This window comes from Sapajus apella, unplaced genomic scaffold (assembly GCF_009761245.1).
Source record: "Sapajus apella isolate SASKATOON/1434 unplaced genomic scaffold, GSC_monkey_1.0 scaffold33, whole genome shotgun sequence".
Taxonomy (NCBI): Eukaryota; Metazoa; Chordata; class Mammalia; order Primates; family Cebidae; genus Sapajus; species Sapajus apella.
The window spans coordinates 8,652,868-8,668,068 of record NW_022436973.1 but is presented as its reverse complement, the minus strand read 5'-3'; the positions used below and the strand labels follow the sequence as shown (position 1 = coordinate 8,668,068).

The window sequence follows — 15,201 nt, the reverse complement described above, 5'->3', positions numbered from 1 at the left end:
TGGGCCCAGGAGTTCAAGGCTGCAATGAGCAGTGATTGTACCACTGCACTCCAGCCGGGGCAACAGACACACCCCCCCAAAAAAAAAAAAAAAAAAAAAGATAGGAAGAGCATAAACTCAGAATATTTTTAATTAAATACATTTAGCTTTAATGATAAACTTAATACTATCCTTACTTTTCTAATTTTGGTGCACATGATTAAAAACTGTGACTTGTTGGGAGGCTGAGGTGGGCTGATCACGAGGTCAAGAGATCAAGACCATCCTGGCCATGGAGAAACCCCATCTCTACTAAAAATACAAAAATTAGCCAGGCGTGGTGGCACACACCTGTGGTCCCAGCTACTCGGGAGGCTGAGGTGAAAGAATCGCTTGAACCCAGGATGCGGAGGTTGCGGTGAGCCGAGATTGTGCCACTGCACCTAGCCTGGCAACAGAGAAAGACTCTGTCTCAAAAAAAAAACCAAAAAAAAAAAACTGTGACTTGGTCTGCAGTGTTTGGAAACATCTAAGCTACAAGAGTACCAATATCCTCTTTAAAATAGTGAATCTACTCTCTATAGAAAAAGAATAATTAGGGCTGTCAAATTCTAATATATATAAAAATGTTCCAGTAGGCTGGGCACAGTGGTTCATGCCTGTAATCCCAACACTTTGGGAGGCCGAGGTGGGTGGATCATCTGAAGTCAGGCGTTTGAGACCAGCCTGACCAATATGGTGAAACCCCATCTTTACTAAAAATACAAAAATTAGCTGGGTGTAGGGGCATATGCTTGTCGTCTCAGCTCCTTGGGAAGCTGAGACAGGAGAATTGTTTGAACTCGGGAGGCAGAGGTTGCGGTGAACTGAGATCACCCACTGCATTCCAGCCTAGGCAACTAAGTGAGACTCCATCTCAAAAAAAAAAAAAGAAAAAAGAAAAAAAAAAAGTTTCAATAATATCATGCAGAAAACACTTTAAAGTCAGTTTCACAAAGCGTCTATCAGGGGAAAAAACAAAAAGTCAATAAAGGCACCCTAAGAACTCAGCTTTATGCCCTTCTTTTTCCTGGAGTATCCTCCAAACTAAAACCTGTGAAAATACACCAGAACATCCAAATAACATTTCTCACTTCATGGGACTATTTAGTTATTTAATAACTAATGTAAGATCTGAAGAATTATGGTCAGCTATTCCAAAATGTAAGTTGTTTTTTGATGAAGCCTCTCAACTCTTAATTGATAACTAGCCCATGAAGCAAGCTTTTATTTTTTATTTTTTTTAGGGACAGGGGCCTTAATCTTCTGCCCAGGCTGGAATGCAGTGGCCCAATCATAGCTCACTGCAGCCTTAAATTCCCAGGCTCAAGCTCAACTTGCCGTGTAGCTGGGACTACAGGAATGCACCACTGCACTTGACTAATTTTTATTTTTTGGAGAGATGGGGTCTTGCTGGCTCAGGCTGGTCTCAAACTCCTGGCCTCAGGTGATCTACCCATCTTGGCCTCCCAAAGTGCTAAGATTACAGTCATGAGCCACTATGCCTGGCCAAGAATTCTTAGTTACCTTGGTGTACTTTTCCTATGGGGGATAATAAAAGCGTATCATCCTGTATAAGACAAATATTATCTTTCAGTTTCCCATATCAGGAAGGACATAAGCTTGTTCAAGATAGAAGTGGTATCTTCTATCATACACTGAGCAAAGATAGAAAAAAAAAAAAAGCAGTGGTATCCTTATATTTCTAGCTGAGAGGGCCTAAGAAGGAGTGTCACTCCAGGTGCAATGAACACAACTAGCATTCAGATCTTTGTTTCTAAATAATATTCTCTAATAAAAAGAGCCAGGGCTCCTTGAAGAAGTGGTCAATTCCAGGGCTGAACTAAGGAAGATAAACCTGGATCATCTTATGGTTCTAGAATGTAATAAAGTGCTTAAAAAAAAAAAAAGTGGGAGAGAGGACAAAGGGGTCAAGATGAAAGAGGTCCCAATGGCCAAAACTAGAATAATCCAAACAGAATGAATATAGTATATAGTCCAGAGTATAAAATAAATATCCTAATCTATACAGACACAAATAAATAAATAAGCTTCTCTTCCCGGTTCTTCCCAGAGTTGGGAAAAGCCGGGTTGAGAGGGCAGAAATGAATGAATGAATGAATGAATGAAGAAATGATAACTCTTCCTTACAGAAGAATTTTAATTATTAAATACAAATAAATGAGAGAAATAGAAAAGTCATCATTGGAACACCTGAGTAATGACTGTTGCAGGCAAGATTAACCTATGAATGCAAAAACTAGTAGGCAAAAATTTAAAAAGAAATATTTTCAGAGCCCCAAAGAATATCCCCTAAAATGCTGATTAATTACAAAGGGAAACAATCATTTTACAGTGGAGAAATCTGGCAGACACTGCATTAACCAAGGGATTATGGCTGACATCACCAGCATTAGGGCATTTCAGTATGTATCCCTAATCCAATGCACTGAGAGGACCATATCACCTCAGTGGTATTCTTCCCCAAAATCCATTATCTCAATCAAACCACAAGAAAACATTAGACAAACCCAAATTGAGGGACATTCTACAAAACACCTGACCAGTGCTCTTCAAAGTGTCAAGGTTATAAAAGACGAGGAAAAGCTAAGGAACTATCACAGATAAACAACTAAGGACATACAACAACTAACTGCAATATGGGGCCGGGCGTGGTGGCTCAAACCTGTAATCCCAGCACTTTGGGAGGCCAAGGCAGTGGATCACCTGAGGTCAGGAGTTCAACATCATCCTGGCCAACATGGTGAAACCCCATCTCTACTAAAAATACAAAAATTATCTGGGCATGGTGGTGGGCACCTATAATCCCAGCTACTCAGGAGGCTGAGGTAGGAGAATCTCTTGAACCTGGGAGGTGGAGGTTGCCGTGAGCTGAGATCACACCATTGAACTTCAGCCTGGGCAACAAGGGCAAGACTCCGTCTCAAACACACACACACACACACACACACACACACACACACACACACACACACACACAAAGCAATATGGAATCCTAGATCATAGAACAGGAAAAAAAAAAGTGAAAAAAATGTAAAATCTTTTTTTTCTTACACAGGGTCTGGTGCCAGGCTAAAGTGCAGTGTCAGGATCACAGCTCACGGCAACCACTGCAGCTTCCTCCTCCCAGGCTCAACCCTCACACTTCAGCTTCCCAAGTAGCTGTAACCACGAGTACGTGCCACTAAGCCAACTAATTTTTTTTAATATTATGTAGAGAAGGAGTCTCCCTATGTTGCCCAGGCTGGTCATGAATTCCTGGGCTCAAGCCATTCTCTCACCTTGGCCTCCCAAAGTGCTGATATTATAGGCATGAGCTACTGTGCCCAGCAAAAATGGTAATATCTTAATAACAACTATGGTTTAGTTAATAGTATTGTACTAATGATTACTGTGCTATGATTATATAGGATACTAACATAGGGGGAAGCTGGGGGAAGGGTATACAGGTCTTTCTGCACTATCTTTGCAAGTGTTCTGTCAGTTTAAAATGATTTCAAGTAAAAAGCTAAAAACAGGCTGGTGCAGTGACTCGCACCTGTAATCCCAGCACTTTGAGAGGCTGAGGCGAGAGGATCACTTGAAGTCAGGAGTTCAAGACCAGCCTGACCAACATGGTGAAACCCCATCTCTACCAAAAATACAAAAATAAGCTGGATGTGGTGGCACACACCTGTAACCCCAGCTACTCAGGAGGCTGAGGCAAGAGAACTGCTTGAACTCAGGTGGTGGAGGTTGCAGTGAGCCAAGATCGTGCCACTGCACTCCAGCCTGGGCAACACAGTGAAATTCTGGCTCAAAAAAAAAAAAGTAAAAAACAAAAAATAGTGGTATCTAGTTTCTGAATCCAGCTGCCTATTTGCAGGAACTAGAGATGGCAGAGGAATATATTAAATGGTACCATGATATATAATCAGGAAAATTCAAACTATGGAGCTCTGTCTGGATTCTTCAACAGATAAATACTAAGGAAAAGAAAAGGAACCTGGGACCCTAAAAATTGAGACTTAAAAGACATACAAAAACTTTTTTTAGGGGCAAGAAGACTAAGACTAAGGACAAATGAACTAGAGATATTCATTTCAGTAATAAAACTTTTAAAAATACAAAGATGTCATTACTACAAAGTCAGGATAATAGTCACTTATGAGAAGAGTAAGGGGATTGTGAGGGGGGGGCTTCTGAAGTGAGTGGCAAATTCTGATTCTTGACTTGGATACAGTTACAAAAATGTTCACCTTACAATTATTCACTATGCAATACATTGTTATGTGTGGCTTACTAATTCTGTTTAATTTTATAATAAAGCCTTTTTTTTTTTCTTTTGGAGATGGAGTCTTGCTCTGTCACCCAGGCAGCAGTCCAGTGGAATGATCTCGGCTCATTGTAACCTCTGCCTCCTGAGTTCAAGTAATTCTCCTGTCTCAGCCTCCTGAGTAGCTGCGACTACAGGCTCCTGCCACCATGCCCAGATAATTTTTGTATTTTTAGTAGAGACGGGGGTTTCACCATGTTGGCCAGGCTAGTCTTGAACTCCTGACCTCAGGTAATCTGCCCGCCTTGGCCTCCCAAAGTGCTGGAATTACAAGCATGAGCTACTGCACCCAGCCATAAAGGCTTTTTAAAGTAGTGATATCAGAAGTGTTCCTCCTGACCCTCTTTTTTTTTTTTATGTCGCCCAGGCTGGAGTGCAGTGGTGCAATCTCAGTTCACTGCAACCTCGCCTCCCGAGTTCCAGCGATTCTCCCTGCCTCAGCCTCCCAAGTAGCTGGGACTACAGGCGTGTGCCACCACACCTGGCTAACTTTTGTATTTTAAGTAGGGACAGGGTTTCACTGCATTAGCCAGGATGGTCTCAACCTCATGATCTGCCCACCTCGGCTTCCCAAAGTGCTGGGATTACAGGTGTGAGCCACTGCACCCGGCCTCTTTTTTTTTTTTTTTTTTTTTTTTTTTTTGAGACAAGGTCTTTCTCTGTCGCCCAGGCTAGAGTGTAGTGGTTCAATCTTGGCTCACTGCAGCCTCCACCTCCTGGGCTCAAGCCATCCTCCCACCTCAGTCTCCCAGGTAGCCGGGGCTACAGACACACGCCACCATACCTGGCTAATTTTTATATTTCTTTTTTGTAGAGATGGGATTTCACCATGTTACCCAGGCTGGTCTTGAACTCCTGAACTCAACTCATCTGCCAACCTCAGCCTCCCAAAGTGCTGGGATTACAGGCAGGAGCCACTGCGCCTGGCAACTCTGATTCTCACAGCTGTAGTAGAGGTGGGTTTCTAGATAAGTACTAATAGTCTGGGCTCTACCTGAACTCAAAAAACTAAACCTATACTAATTGTGAATCTTGGATGAAGGCTGAGAAAAGACTAAAATACAGCAGAAAGTTTCTAACATTATTCCTAACAGATATCTAAAAAAGATGATACTGGTGGAACAGCCATACCTAAAGATTGCTACCTCTTCATTCAAAACATTATTAGCTATGTGACCTTGGGCAAATGACCTAATCTCTCCATGCCTCAATTTTCTCATCTCTTAAATGGGGTTGATAACACTGTTTGTCATTTTAGAAATCAAATTAGTGTATTAACATAACCTATGCTTAGAACAATATCTGGCATGTAAAAAGCATTATATCATTGTTAATTTCTTATTTTTTAAGAAGCTCCTGCTTTTGTCAAACAGGAAATTCATTCCTTAAAAATTTCTTTCTTTTTCTTAAGACAGAGTCTCACTCTGTCACCCAGGATGCAGTACAGTGGCATGATCTTGGCTCACTGCAGCCTCCGCCTCCCGGGCCCATGTGATCCTCCCACCCTAGCCTCCCAAGTAGCTGGGACTACAGGCATGGGCCAACCATGTCCACCTAATTTTTTTATTTTTTGTAGAGACAGAGTTTTGCCTTGTTGCCCAGGCTGGTCTTAAACTCCTGGGCTCAAGTGATCCTCCCACCTCAGCCTCCCAAAGTGCAGGGATTATAGGCATGAGCCACCAAACCTGGCCTGGAAATTCATATGTATTTTAGTTACACTATCAAATAAACTGATGGATTTGTAGAAATAGGTAACAGAAAAGATATTTTTCCTATTATAATAGATATGTTATTTGTGCCTGCCCAACATCAATTTTCCCTTCTTTTGCTAACAGAACCCTAGTTTTTCCTATGGGATAACCCCCCTTTTCTACATTTTAGGTGAGACTGCCTCCTCTCCAAAGAGGTAAATACACGACCTAGGCAGACCACAGTAATTGACTGAAGAATTGGTATATGGCCCAAATCAGTTCGACATGACTTAATTCCAGAGCTTTTGTTGCACTTATTCAAAAAAAAAAAAAGAGGCCAGGCGTGGTGGCTCATGCCTATAATCACAGCACTGTGGGAGGCCAAGGCAGGAGGATCACTTGAGGCCAGGAGCTTAAGATCAGCCTAGGCAATATATTGAGGCCCCATCTCTACAAAAAACAATAAAAAACAATTACCAACATGTGGTGGCATGCACCAGTCCCAGCTACTTGGGAGGCTGAGTCAAGAGGATCCCTTGAGCCCAGAAGGTTGAGGCTGCAGTGAATTATGATCACGCCACTGCACTCCAGCCGGGGAGACAGAGTGAGACCCTGTCTCTTAAAATAAAATAAAATAAAATAAATCAGTCCATACTATAGCCAATCAAAATCTATTTGAATTTGGATTCAGGGCCCCTTCACCTAAAGAACTGATCATTCAAAAACTTAAAATGTCATGTCAAACCAGAATGGGTCCCACTTTACTATTTTTAAATGCCTGACTTTTAGGATTTATATAATCAGCTGCTTTAAAAAATATCCTATTTAAGGTACACATTGAAGAAAAGTAATGCTTACAGATGTTGCACCTTCCCTCCCAAATGGTACAAATAAGCATGCCGATTTAGTCAGATCCAGATGATGGGTGGTTAACAAATCTCTCTCTCTAACCCTGACACTGGCCTCAAGCTCCAGACCCAAACCTGTGAATACTGTACTATCACCTTATACACACATGAAACACTTACTGCTCTGTCCTTTCTGATTCATCTATTTCAGCCCATGTCACCACTATTTTTCCTAGTATCTCAACTCAAAACCTTAGAATTCACCTTTTTGGCTTTCACTTTTGTGTTGAACTTCAACATAGATTTACCAATTGAATGGGAACACATAATTTCCTATTTTACAGATGGGAACACTGATGTTAGAATTCATACAGCTTGGCCGGGCACAGTGGCTCATGCCTGTAATCCCAGCACTTTGGGAGGCTGAGGCAGGAGGATCACAGGGTCAGGAGTTCAAGGCCAATATGGAGAAACCTCATCTCTACCAAAAATACAAAAATTAGCCAGGCATGATGGTGTGCACCTGATGTCCCAGCTACTTCGGAGGCTGAGGCAGAAGAATTGCTTGAACCCAGGAGGCGGAAGTTGCAGTGAGCTGAGATTGCACCACTGCACTCCAGCCTGGGCAATAGAGCAAGACTCCATCTCAAAAATTAAGAAGAAGAAGAATTCATACAGTTTGCAAGTGGCAGAGCTAGAGAGTCAAACCTTTTCTGAGATTCCAGACGCTGTGCTATCACCAAACAATATTGTCTCATCTTTGAATCCTTCACCTGCCTATCCTGTAAGTAACCAGATCCTACGCTTTCTTTTCTTCCACATTTATTCAACAGTAACTACAAACCTACTCTATGCCAGACACAAAAGAATTCAGGAATGAATAAAAGAGTCCTTCGAGGAGCTCATAATACAATGGAAAAGGCCAGGTGTGATAGCTTACACGTATAATCCCAGCACTTTGAGAGGCCGAGGTGGGTGGATCACTTGAGCCCAGGAGTTTGAGACCAGCCTAGGCGACATAGTGCAATGCCATCTCCACAAAAAATACAGAAAACAACAACAAAAAATAGTGGGGCTGGTGGCACATGCCTGTAGCCCCAGCTACCAGCTACCTGGGAGGCTGAGGAGGGAGGATCTCCTGAGCCAGGGAGGTCAAGGCTGCAGTGAGCCATGATCACTGCACTCCAGCCTGAGTGTCAGAGTGAGATCCTATCTCTTAAGAGAGAGAAGGCCGGACGTGGTGGCTCGTGCCTGTATTCCCAGCACTGTGGGAGGCCGAGGTGGGCGGATCACAAGGTCAAGAGATCGAGACCATCCTGGCCAACACAGTGAAACCCGATCTCTACTAAAATATAAAAATTAGCTGGGCATGGTGGCGTGTGTCTGTAGTCCCAGCTACTCGGAGGCTGAGGCAGGAGAATTGCCTGAACCTGGGAGGTGGTGGTTGCAGTGAGCTGAGATCGCGCCACTGCACTCCAGCCTGGCACCTGGTGACAGAGTGAGACTCTGTCTCAAAAAAAAAAAAAAAAAAAAAAGAGAGAGAGAGAGAAAGTGTGGAAAACCCGGATATAAACAAGTAATTATGAGATGAGAAATGCTCTTACAGAGAGTAGGAGAAAAAGGGCCTAATACTGCCTCAGGTCTTCTGTTATTCAGAAGAAAGCAGGAATCAAACGGCTTCCATTCAGTTCAACAAAAAAATAATATGCAGAGGTAACAAATCCAGGCTCCTACATCTCACACATGAATTACTACTATCTTTATTACCGTTCACAACTAGGAAACCTGGGCAAATTAATTTCTCTAAATCTCAGTTCCCTCATCTGTAAAAGGGGGGAAATAATACCATCTATCACGTAGAAATAAATGTGAGGACTAAACGAGAAAAGGTATATAAAGGGTTACCATTTTTAGAAACCTTAATTCTATTCATAACACCCATTCATTTTGTGTTCCCCATGCCAAAATTTCTATGGGATAACATCAACACTTTAGCCTTGCCCAGTTGCCATTCCTCATGCCTGTAATCCCAGCACTTTGGGAGGCCAAGTGAGATTGCTTGAGTCCAGGAGTTCCAGACCAGCCTGGGCAACATAGCAAGACGCTGTCTCAAAACAAAAACTTTAGCATTTAAAGGACACAAAGGGGACTCTTCTGGGGTGCTAGTAATGTTTCCTGAAATGGGTGCTGGCTGCATGAGTGAATACAGTTTGTAAAAATTCATTGAACTCTACACTTAATATGCACTGTATGTATATTGCACTTTAGTTTTAAAAAAAAAAAAGTATTTTTTTTTTTTAAATCATCTAATTCTGGCCTCAACCTAACTTCCACCCCATTACTCCCCTGCTTTGGACATTTAACATCCTTGTACGTTTTTTCATCCTATTTCTGCTACCTGGAACTCCCCTTTTCTTTAATCTCCCTTTCAAAACCTTACATCCTTCAAGGGTCAGCTCAAATCCACATTCTTAGGAAAACCGGAAAGGAGAGGACAGTTTATTCAGGGTCAGAATACTAAGGACTGGGTGGACACAGAAAGTACACTTTTTATAAATTATTTTAACTATTTGTCTCACTCACTAGCCTGTGCGGCTCCTTCAGCCCACCTTCTGTTTCTCGCCGTAGGCGTTAGCATAAAACAATGTTTGATGAAGAACTTAATAAGGAACAGTAACAAAAACTGCCCTGGAAGTCCCAGACTGAGAAGAGACGTCTAAGCATACGAACACTCTCCTCGCTCAAGCAAAATCAGTCCCCTAATCCCGGACCCCCTCCCACGTCACCCCTTAACCCAGGGAACACTCCTCGAGATCCCGCCCCAAATTCCAAACTCCTCCTCAAACCACAACCCACAAGCACCTCCTCCTATCTCAACCCTTCCACAGGCCACACTGCACGGCCAAGACACTGAATGGGACACACCCCCCTCACATCCCCAACACTAGGTGGTCCGGCCCCCAGGGCCCAAACCTCACCACGTGGTCCCCACACCCCCTCCCTTCACCAGCCCCACCCTCTTCGAGGACCCCACAGGAGGGTCAGTTCTCTGGGAACCCCGCACTGGCTGCCACGACCCCCGCCTCCCATTCACAGAGGCCGAGAGAGGGCAGGCGGGGCCTGACCACCTGCTTGAGCCCGTGGCCTCACCTCTCTTCCAGGAGCTCAGTGGGGACACCACCTCCACCCGCTCGGAAATAAATTCGGCCAGACTGGAGCGGAACAAGGCCGCTCGCACTGTCACAGCCACCACCAGCACCAGAGCCAAGGGAGCCGCCATGATAACTGGGGAGGGCGCGCAGGCGGGGAGGGGAGGAGAGGCGGAAGAGCCTGGCGACCTGCGCGCCACGCTCTGTAGTTCCGCGGGCGGGGACGCGCCTCCCTTGCCGCGGGAGCTGCCAGACGTGAGGACTACGGCTCCCAGAAAGCCTTGCGGCGAGGCGGGCCGCTCGCGACCTCAAGCTGCGTGCAGTGTTGGGCTACGCCTTCTCCGATCACAGGTGCATTGTTAAACTGCGCCGCTAAAACGGAGCTGAAATTTTTCTTTGAGACTTATCTCTCTGTCGCCCAGGATGGGGTACAATGGCGAGATCTCGGCTGACTGCAGCTACAACCTCCGCCTCCTGGATTCAAGCGATTCTCCTGCCTCAGCCTCCCGAGTAGCTGGGATTACAGGCGCCCATCACTACGCCCTGCCAATTTTTTTTTTTAAGTCGAGACGGGGTTTCACCTTGTTGGCCAGGCTGGTCTCGAACTCCTGACCTCAGGTGATCTACCCGCCTTGGCCTCCAAAACGCTGGGATTACAGGCGTGAGTCACTGCGCCCTGCCCGAAATGTTTATCTTTTATGTTTGGTGGTTTGTTGTTGTTGTTGTTTTTGAGACAGGATCTCACTCCCGTTGCCGAGGCTGGAGTCCAGTGGCGCGATCTCCTCTCCGCCAACTACAGCCTGGAACTCCCAGGCTCCAGAGTAGCTGGGACCACAGACGCCCGCCACCAGGCTCGGCTGTTTTTGTACTTTTAGTAGAGACGGGCTTTCACCATGTGGCCCAGGCTGGTACCTTTCATGCTTTTTTGTTTGTTTTTGTTTTTGAAATGGAGTCGCGTTCTGTCGCCCAGGATGGAGTGCAGTGGCACGATCTCGGTTCACTGCAGCCTCCGGGTCCTGGGTTCAAGCAATTCTCCTGTCTCAGCCTCCCGAGTAGCTGGGACTACAGGTGCCCATCACCACGCCCGGCAAATTTTTGTATTTTTATTAGAGACGGGGGCTTCACCATATTGCTCAGGTTAATCTGGAACTCCTGACCTCAGGTGATCCACCCACCTTGGCCTCCCAAAGTGCTGGGATTACAGGCTTCAGCCACTGGGCCTGGCCACCTTTTATGTTTTTAGAGTGTTAAACGTGTATTTTTATTTTTTATTTATTCTGGCAATTGTTAAATGCCAGCTACTTGCCAGACACTATGTTAGGTTCGCTGGAAACGTTTTAGAGTAGTAGACTGATTTATTAGCTCTGCGACCTTCAAGAAGCCACTTAACCCTTCTGTGCTGAAAAATGTGCTGATTGTAGGCTCACTAGGGATGGCTGAGGAAGGCTTAGAAATTTTGCCAGTCGCCTTTAAACAGCCATTTTTGAAAATTAAGTGATATAAACTTACAGTTAAATGACATGTTGAAAACAAGTGGCCAGGCACGGTGGCTCACTCCTATAATCCCAGCACTTTGGGAGGCCGGAGCAAGTGGATTGACCAGCCTGACCAACATGGTGAAATCCCATCTCTACTACAAATACAAAAATTAGCCAGGTGTAGTGGTGCATACCTATAATCCCAGTTACTCAGGAGGCTGAGGCAGGAGAATCACCTGCACTCAGGAGGCAGAGGTTGCAATGAACCGAGATCGTGCTATTGCACTCCAGCCTGGGCAACAAGAGTGAAAATTGGTCTCAAAAAAGAAAGAAAGAAACAAGGAAATACATATTTAACATGTCACTTTCTAATTATTTTACTGCACTTTCGTTTTATCTGTTCTTTTGAGATTATTTACCACCACTCTATCAGTGTGGCAGGCAAATACTATCTTTCTCTTCCCAAATGATGTTCAGTTTCTTCAGGCTGGTTGAAAAATCCCTCCCGATGGGAGTGTTTACATCACAGGAATCAGCAAACACCACAAATCAGGTGTTTGGGGTTTGGAGCGCCCATTGTTAAGCATTAAGCAGCACACTTCATTAATTAATGTATCGTAAGTGCTTAAATATTAGCAATAATAATACTAAATAGATGTGCAAGGAAATTTCATATTTGTGAAGAAAATGAAACAGTAGGCTATGCGCAGCGGCTCATGCCTGTAATCCCAGCACTTTGTAAGATGGAGGTGGGTGGATCACCTGAGGTCAGGAGATCAACCTGGCCAACATGGTGAGACTCCGTCTCTACTAAAATTACAAACACCTGAGCATGGTGGCGTCCACCTGTAGTCCCAGCTACTCTGGAGGCTGAGGCAAGAGAATCGCTTAAACCTGGGAGGCAGACTGTAGCAAGCTGAGATAGTGCCACTGTACTCCAGCCTGGGTGACAGAGCAAGACTCTGTCTCAAATAAATACATAAATAAGTAAATAAATAAATAAAACAGAGAAAAGAAAATGAAACAGTGAATGATTGAGAATCACTGCTGGTGTAATAATAATGGTGGTAACACTGGACAAGGTGATCAGGGAAGGCTCTAGACAGAGATGACATTTGAGCTGAGACCTAAAGAATAAGAAATTAATCCGAGCTTCAAGCAGAAGGAACAGACTGAGTGGGAAAAGACCAAGGTATGTTTGAGGAGCAGAAAGGAAACAAGTATGGCTCAAGTGGAGAGAGTAGTAGAAGCTGTGGATGGAGAGACAAGGGGGCAATCAGGTAGGGACCTATTGACCATGATTGAGAATTTGGGCTTTATTCAAAGTGCAATCCATATGCCAATGGAGAATTTTTAATCAGAAATTATGTGATCAGGTGTATATTTTTCAAACATCTCTATGTTCCCACAAGCTCTATATTGGATTTTGGGGAATATTGCAGTGACAAAATGGCACTATCTGCCTTGGCCCTTATGTTGCTTGGAAAGCAGTTGAAGAGATACATACAGTAGTTAAAAAATAACATAAGTAGGTGGGCGTGGTGGCTTATGCCTATAAGGTGGGCGGATCACGAGGTCAAGAGTTCGAGACCAGCGTGACCAACATAGTGAAACCCCATCTCCACTAAAAATACAAAAATTACCTTGGTGTGATGGCAGGTGCCTGTAATCCCAGCTACTCAGGAGGCTGAGGCAGGAGAATCGTTTGAACCTGGGAGGCAGAGGTTGCAGTGAGCTGAGATTGGGCCACTGCACTCCAGCCTGGATGACAGAGCGGGACTCCATCTCAATACAAACTAAATAAAGGGGAGAGGGGTTAAAAAAAAAAACCTAAATTAAAAAAAATAATGTAAGTAAAAGTAAAATCACAAACCATAATGAGAGAAAGAAAAGGGGGAGTAGGCCAGGTGCAGTGGCTCACGCCTATAATCCCAGCCCTTTGGGAGGCCATGGCAGGAGGATTGCTTGAGCCCAGGAGTTTGAGACCAGCCTGCGCAACATGGTAAAAGCTATCTCTACAAAAAAGTTTTAAAAATAAAAATAAAAATTAGCCACGCATGGTGGCGAACGCCTGTAGTCTCAGCTACTGGGAAGGCTGAGGTGGGAGGATCACTTGAGCCTGGGAGGTTGAACCTGCAGCAAGCCAAGATCACACCACTACACTCCAGCCTGGATGACAGAGCAAGACCTTGTCTCAAAAGAAAAAAAGAAGAAGAAAAATGGCCAGGTGAGGTGGCTCACACCTGTAATCTCAGCACTTTGGGAGGCTGAGGTGGGCAGATCACCTGAGGTCAGGAGTTTGAGACCAGCCTGGCTAACATGGTGAAACTCCATGTCTACTAAAAATACAAAAAATTAGCCGGGTGAGGTGACAATGGGCGCCTGTAATACCAGCTACTTGGGAGGCTGAGACCAGAGAGTCGCTTGAACCCAAGGATCAGAGGTTGCAATGAGACACACCACTGCACTCTAGCCTGGATGACAGAGCAAGACTGTCTCAAAAAAAAGAAAGAAAGAAAAGAAAGAAAAAGAAAAAATGGGAGTGAGATTCTAAAAGAATGCAAAAATTAGTCCTGGGGCTGATAGCTTTCCGGACCAGTAAAATGGGCAGGGTCTCCTTTGGGGAAGGGGATCATGAAGAAATTAGAGGGGTACTTGTCTTTTGAGCCCCTGCTGTTTAGTCTGCACAGCTTTCCTTCTTAAAGATGTAGGTTTTGCTTTCTCCTTTTACATAAAAGGAGGAGATATATGTATTGCATCATCTTAGAGTGAAGCATATTACATCATAAAAAGTGGAAGTAATTATAACACTAACCTTATAGTGAAGATTGAGCAAGGTTATACAATGTAAAATGCTTAGCACATACCTGGTGCTCAGTAAATGTTAGTTAACTGTTGTATTATTTACATCATTCTAAAAGAAGACTTAAAAATTATGTTACGGTGAAGATTATCTTTAGGAAAAGCATTGATTAGCCATTGTAGACAAGATGTGACCCAAACCAATGGTTCTCCAAATGAATGTGCATGAAGTATGCGTAAAACCAGTGGTTCTTAATAAAAACATGAGACCCAAATACAGAAGCTAGAATTGTAAAGCTTGTAGAAGAAAACATAGGAGTAAAGCTTTATGACCTTTAATTAGGCAATGGTTTGTTAGATACAACACCAACACCAAAAGCACAGACAAAAAAAAGGAGAAATAAATAAATTGGACTTTATCAAAATTAAAACTTTTTGTTCTCCAAATGGCACCATCAAGAAATAAAAACTTATTCAGGCATATTTTTCAATGACTCCCTGAAAAGAAAACAAAAAAAAGAAAAAGAAAAAAAAAAAGAAATAAAAACTACTGGGCTCGGCGGCTCACACCTTGAATCTAGGAGGTGAAGGTTGCAGTGAGTCGAGATGGTGCTGCTGCATTCCAGTCTGGTCACCAGAGTGGGGCTCTGTCTCAAAAAAAAAAAAAAAAAAAAAAAAAAATTGAAGGCCAGGTGCAATGGCTCACACCTGTATCCCAACACTTTGAGAGGCTAAGACGGGTGGATTGGTTGAGCTCAGGGGTTGGAGACCAGCCTGGACAACATGGTGAAACACCATCTCTAAAAAAATGTATCTGAAAATGAGCCAGGCATGGTGGCGTGCACCTGTAGTTCCAGCTACTCAGGAAGCTGAGTTGGG

General features: G+C 43.9%; 1 protein-coding gene across 5 annotated transcripts in view; it reads right to left on the bottom strand.

The window, feature by feature from the left end:
* PIGU (phosphatidylinositol glycan anchor biosynthesis class U) overlaps positions 1-10,314 on the bottom strand; it is a 107,088-nt gene extending 96,774 nt beyond the window's left edge. For 4 of the 5 annotated variants that reach the window (XM_032295193.1, XM_032295196.1, XM_032295197.1 and 1 more), the window contains exon 1: positions 10,044-10,314. In XM_032295193.1, the coding sequence (XP_032151084.1) occupies positions 10,044-10,173 (130 nt within the window). In that variant the 5' untranslated portion in view covers positions 10,174-10,314. The remainder of the gene's footprint in view (positions 1-10,043) is intronic. The other variant, XM_032295194.1, reaches the window with a different exon arrangement.
* Positions 10,315-15,201: the final 4,887 nt, after the last annotated feature.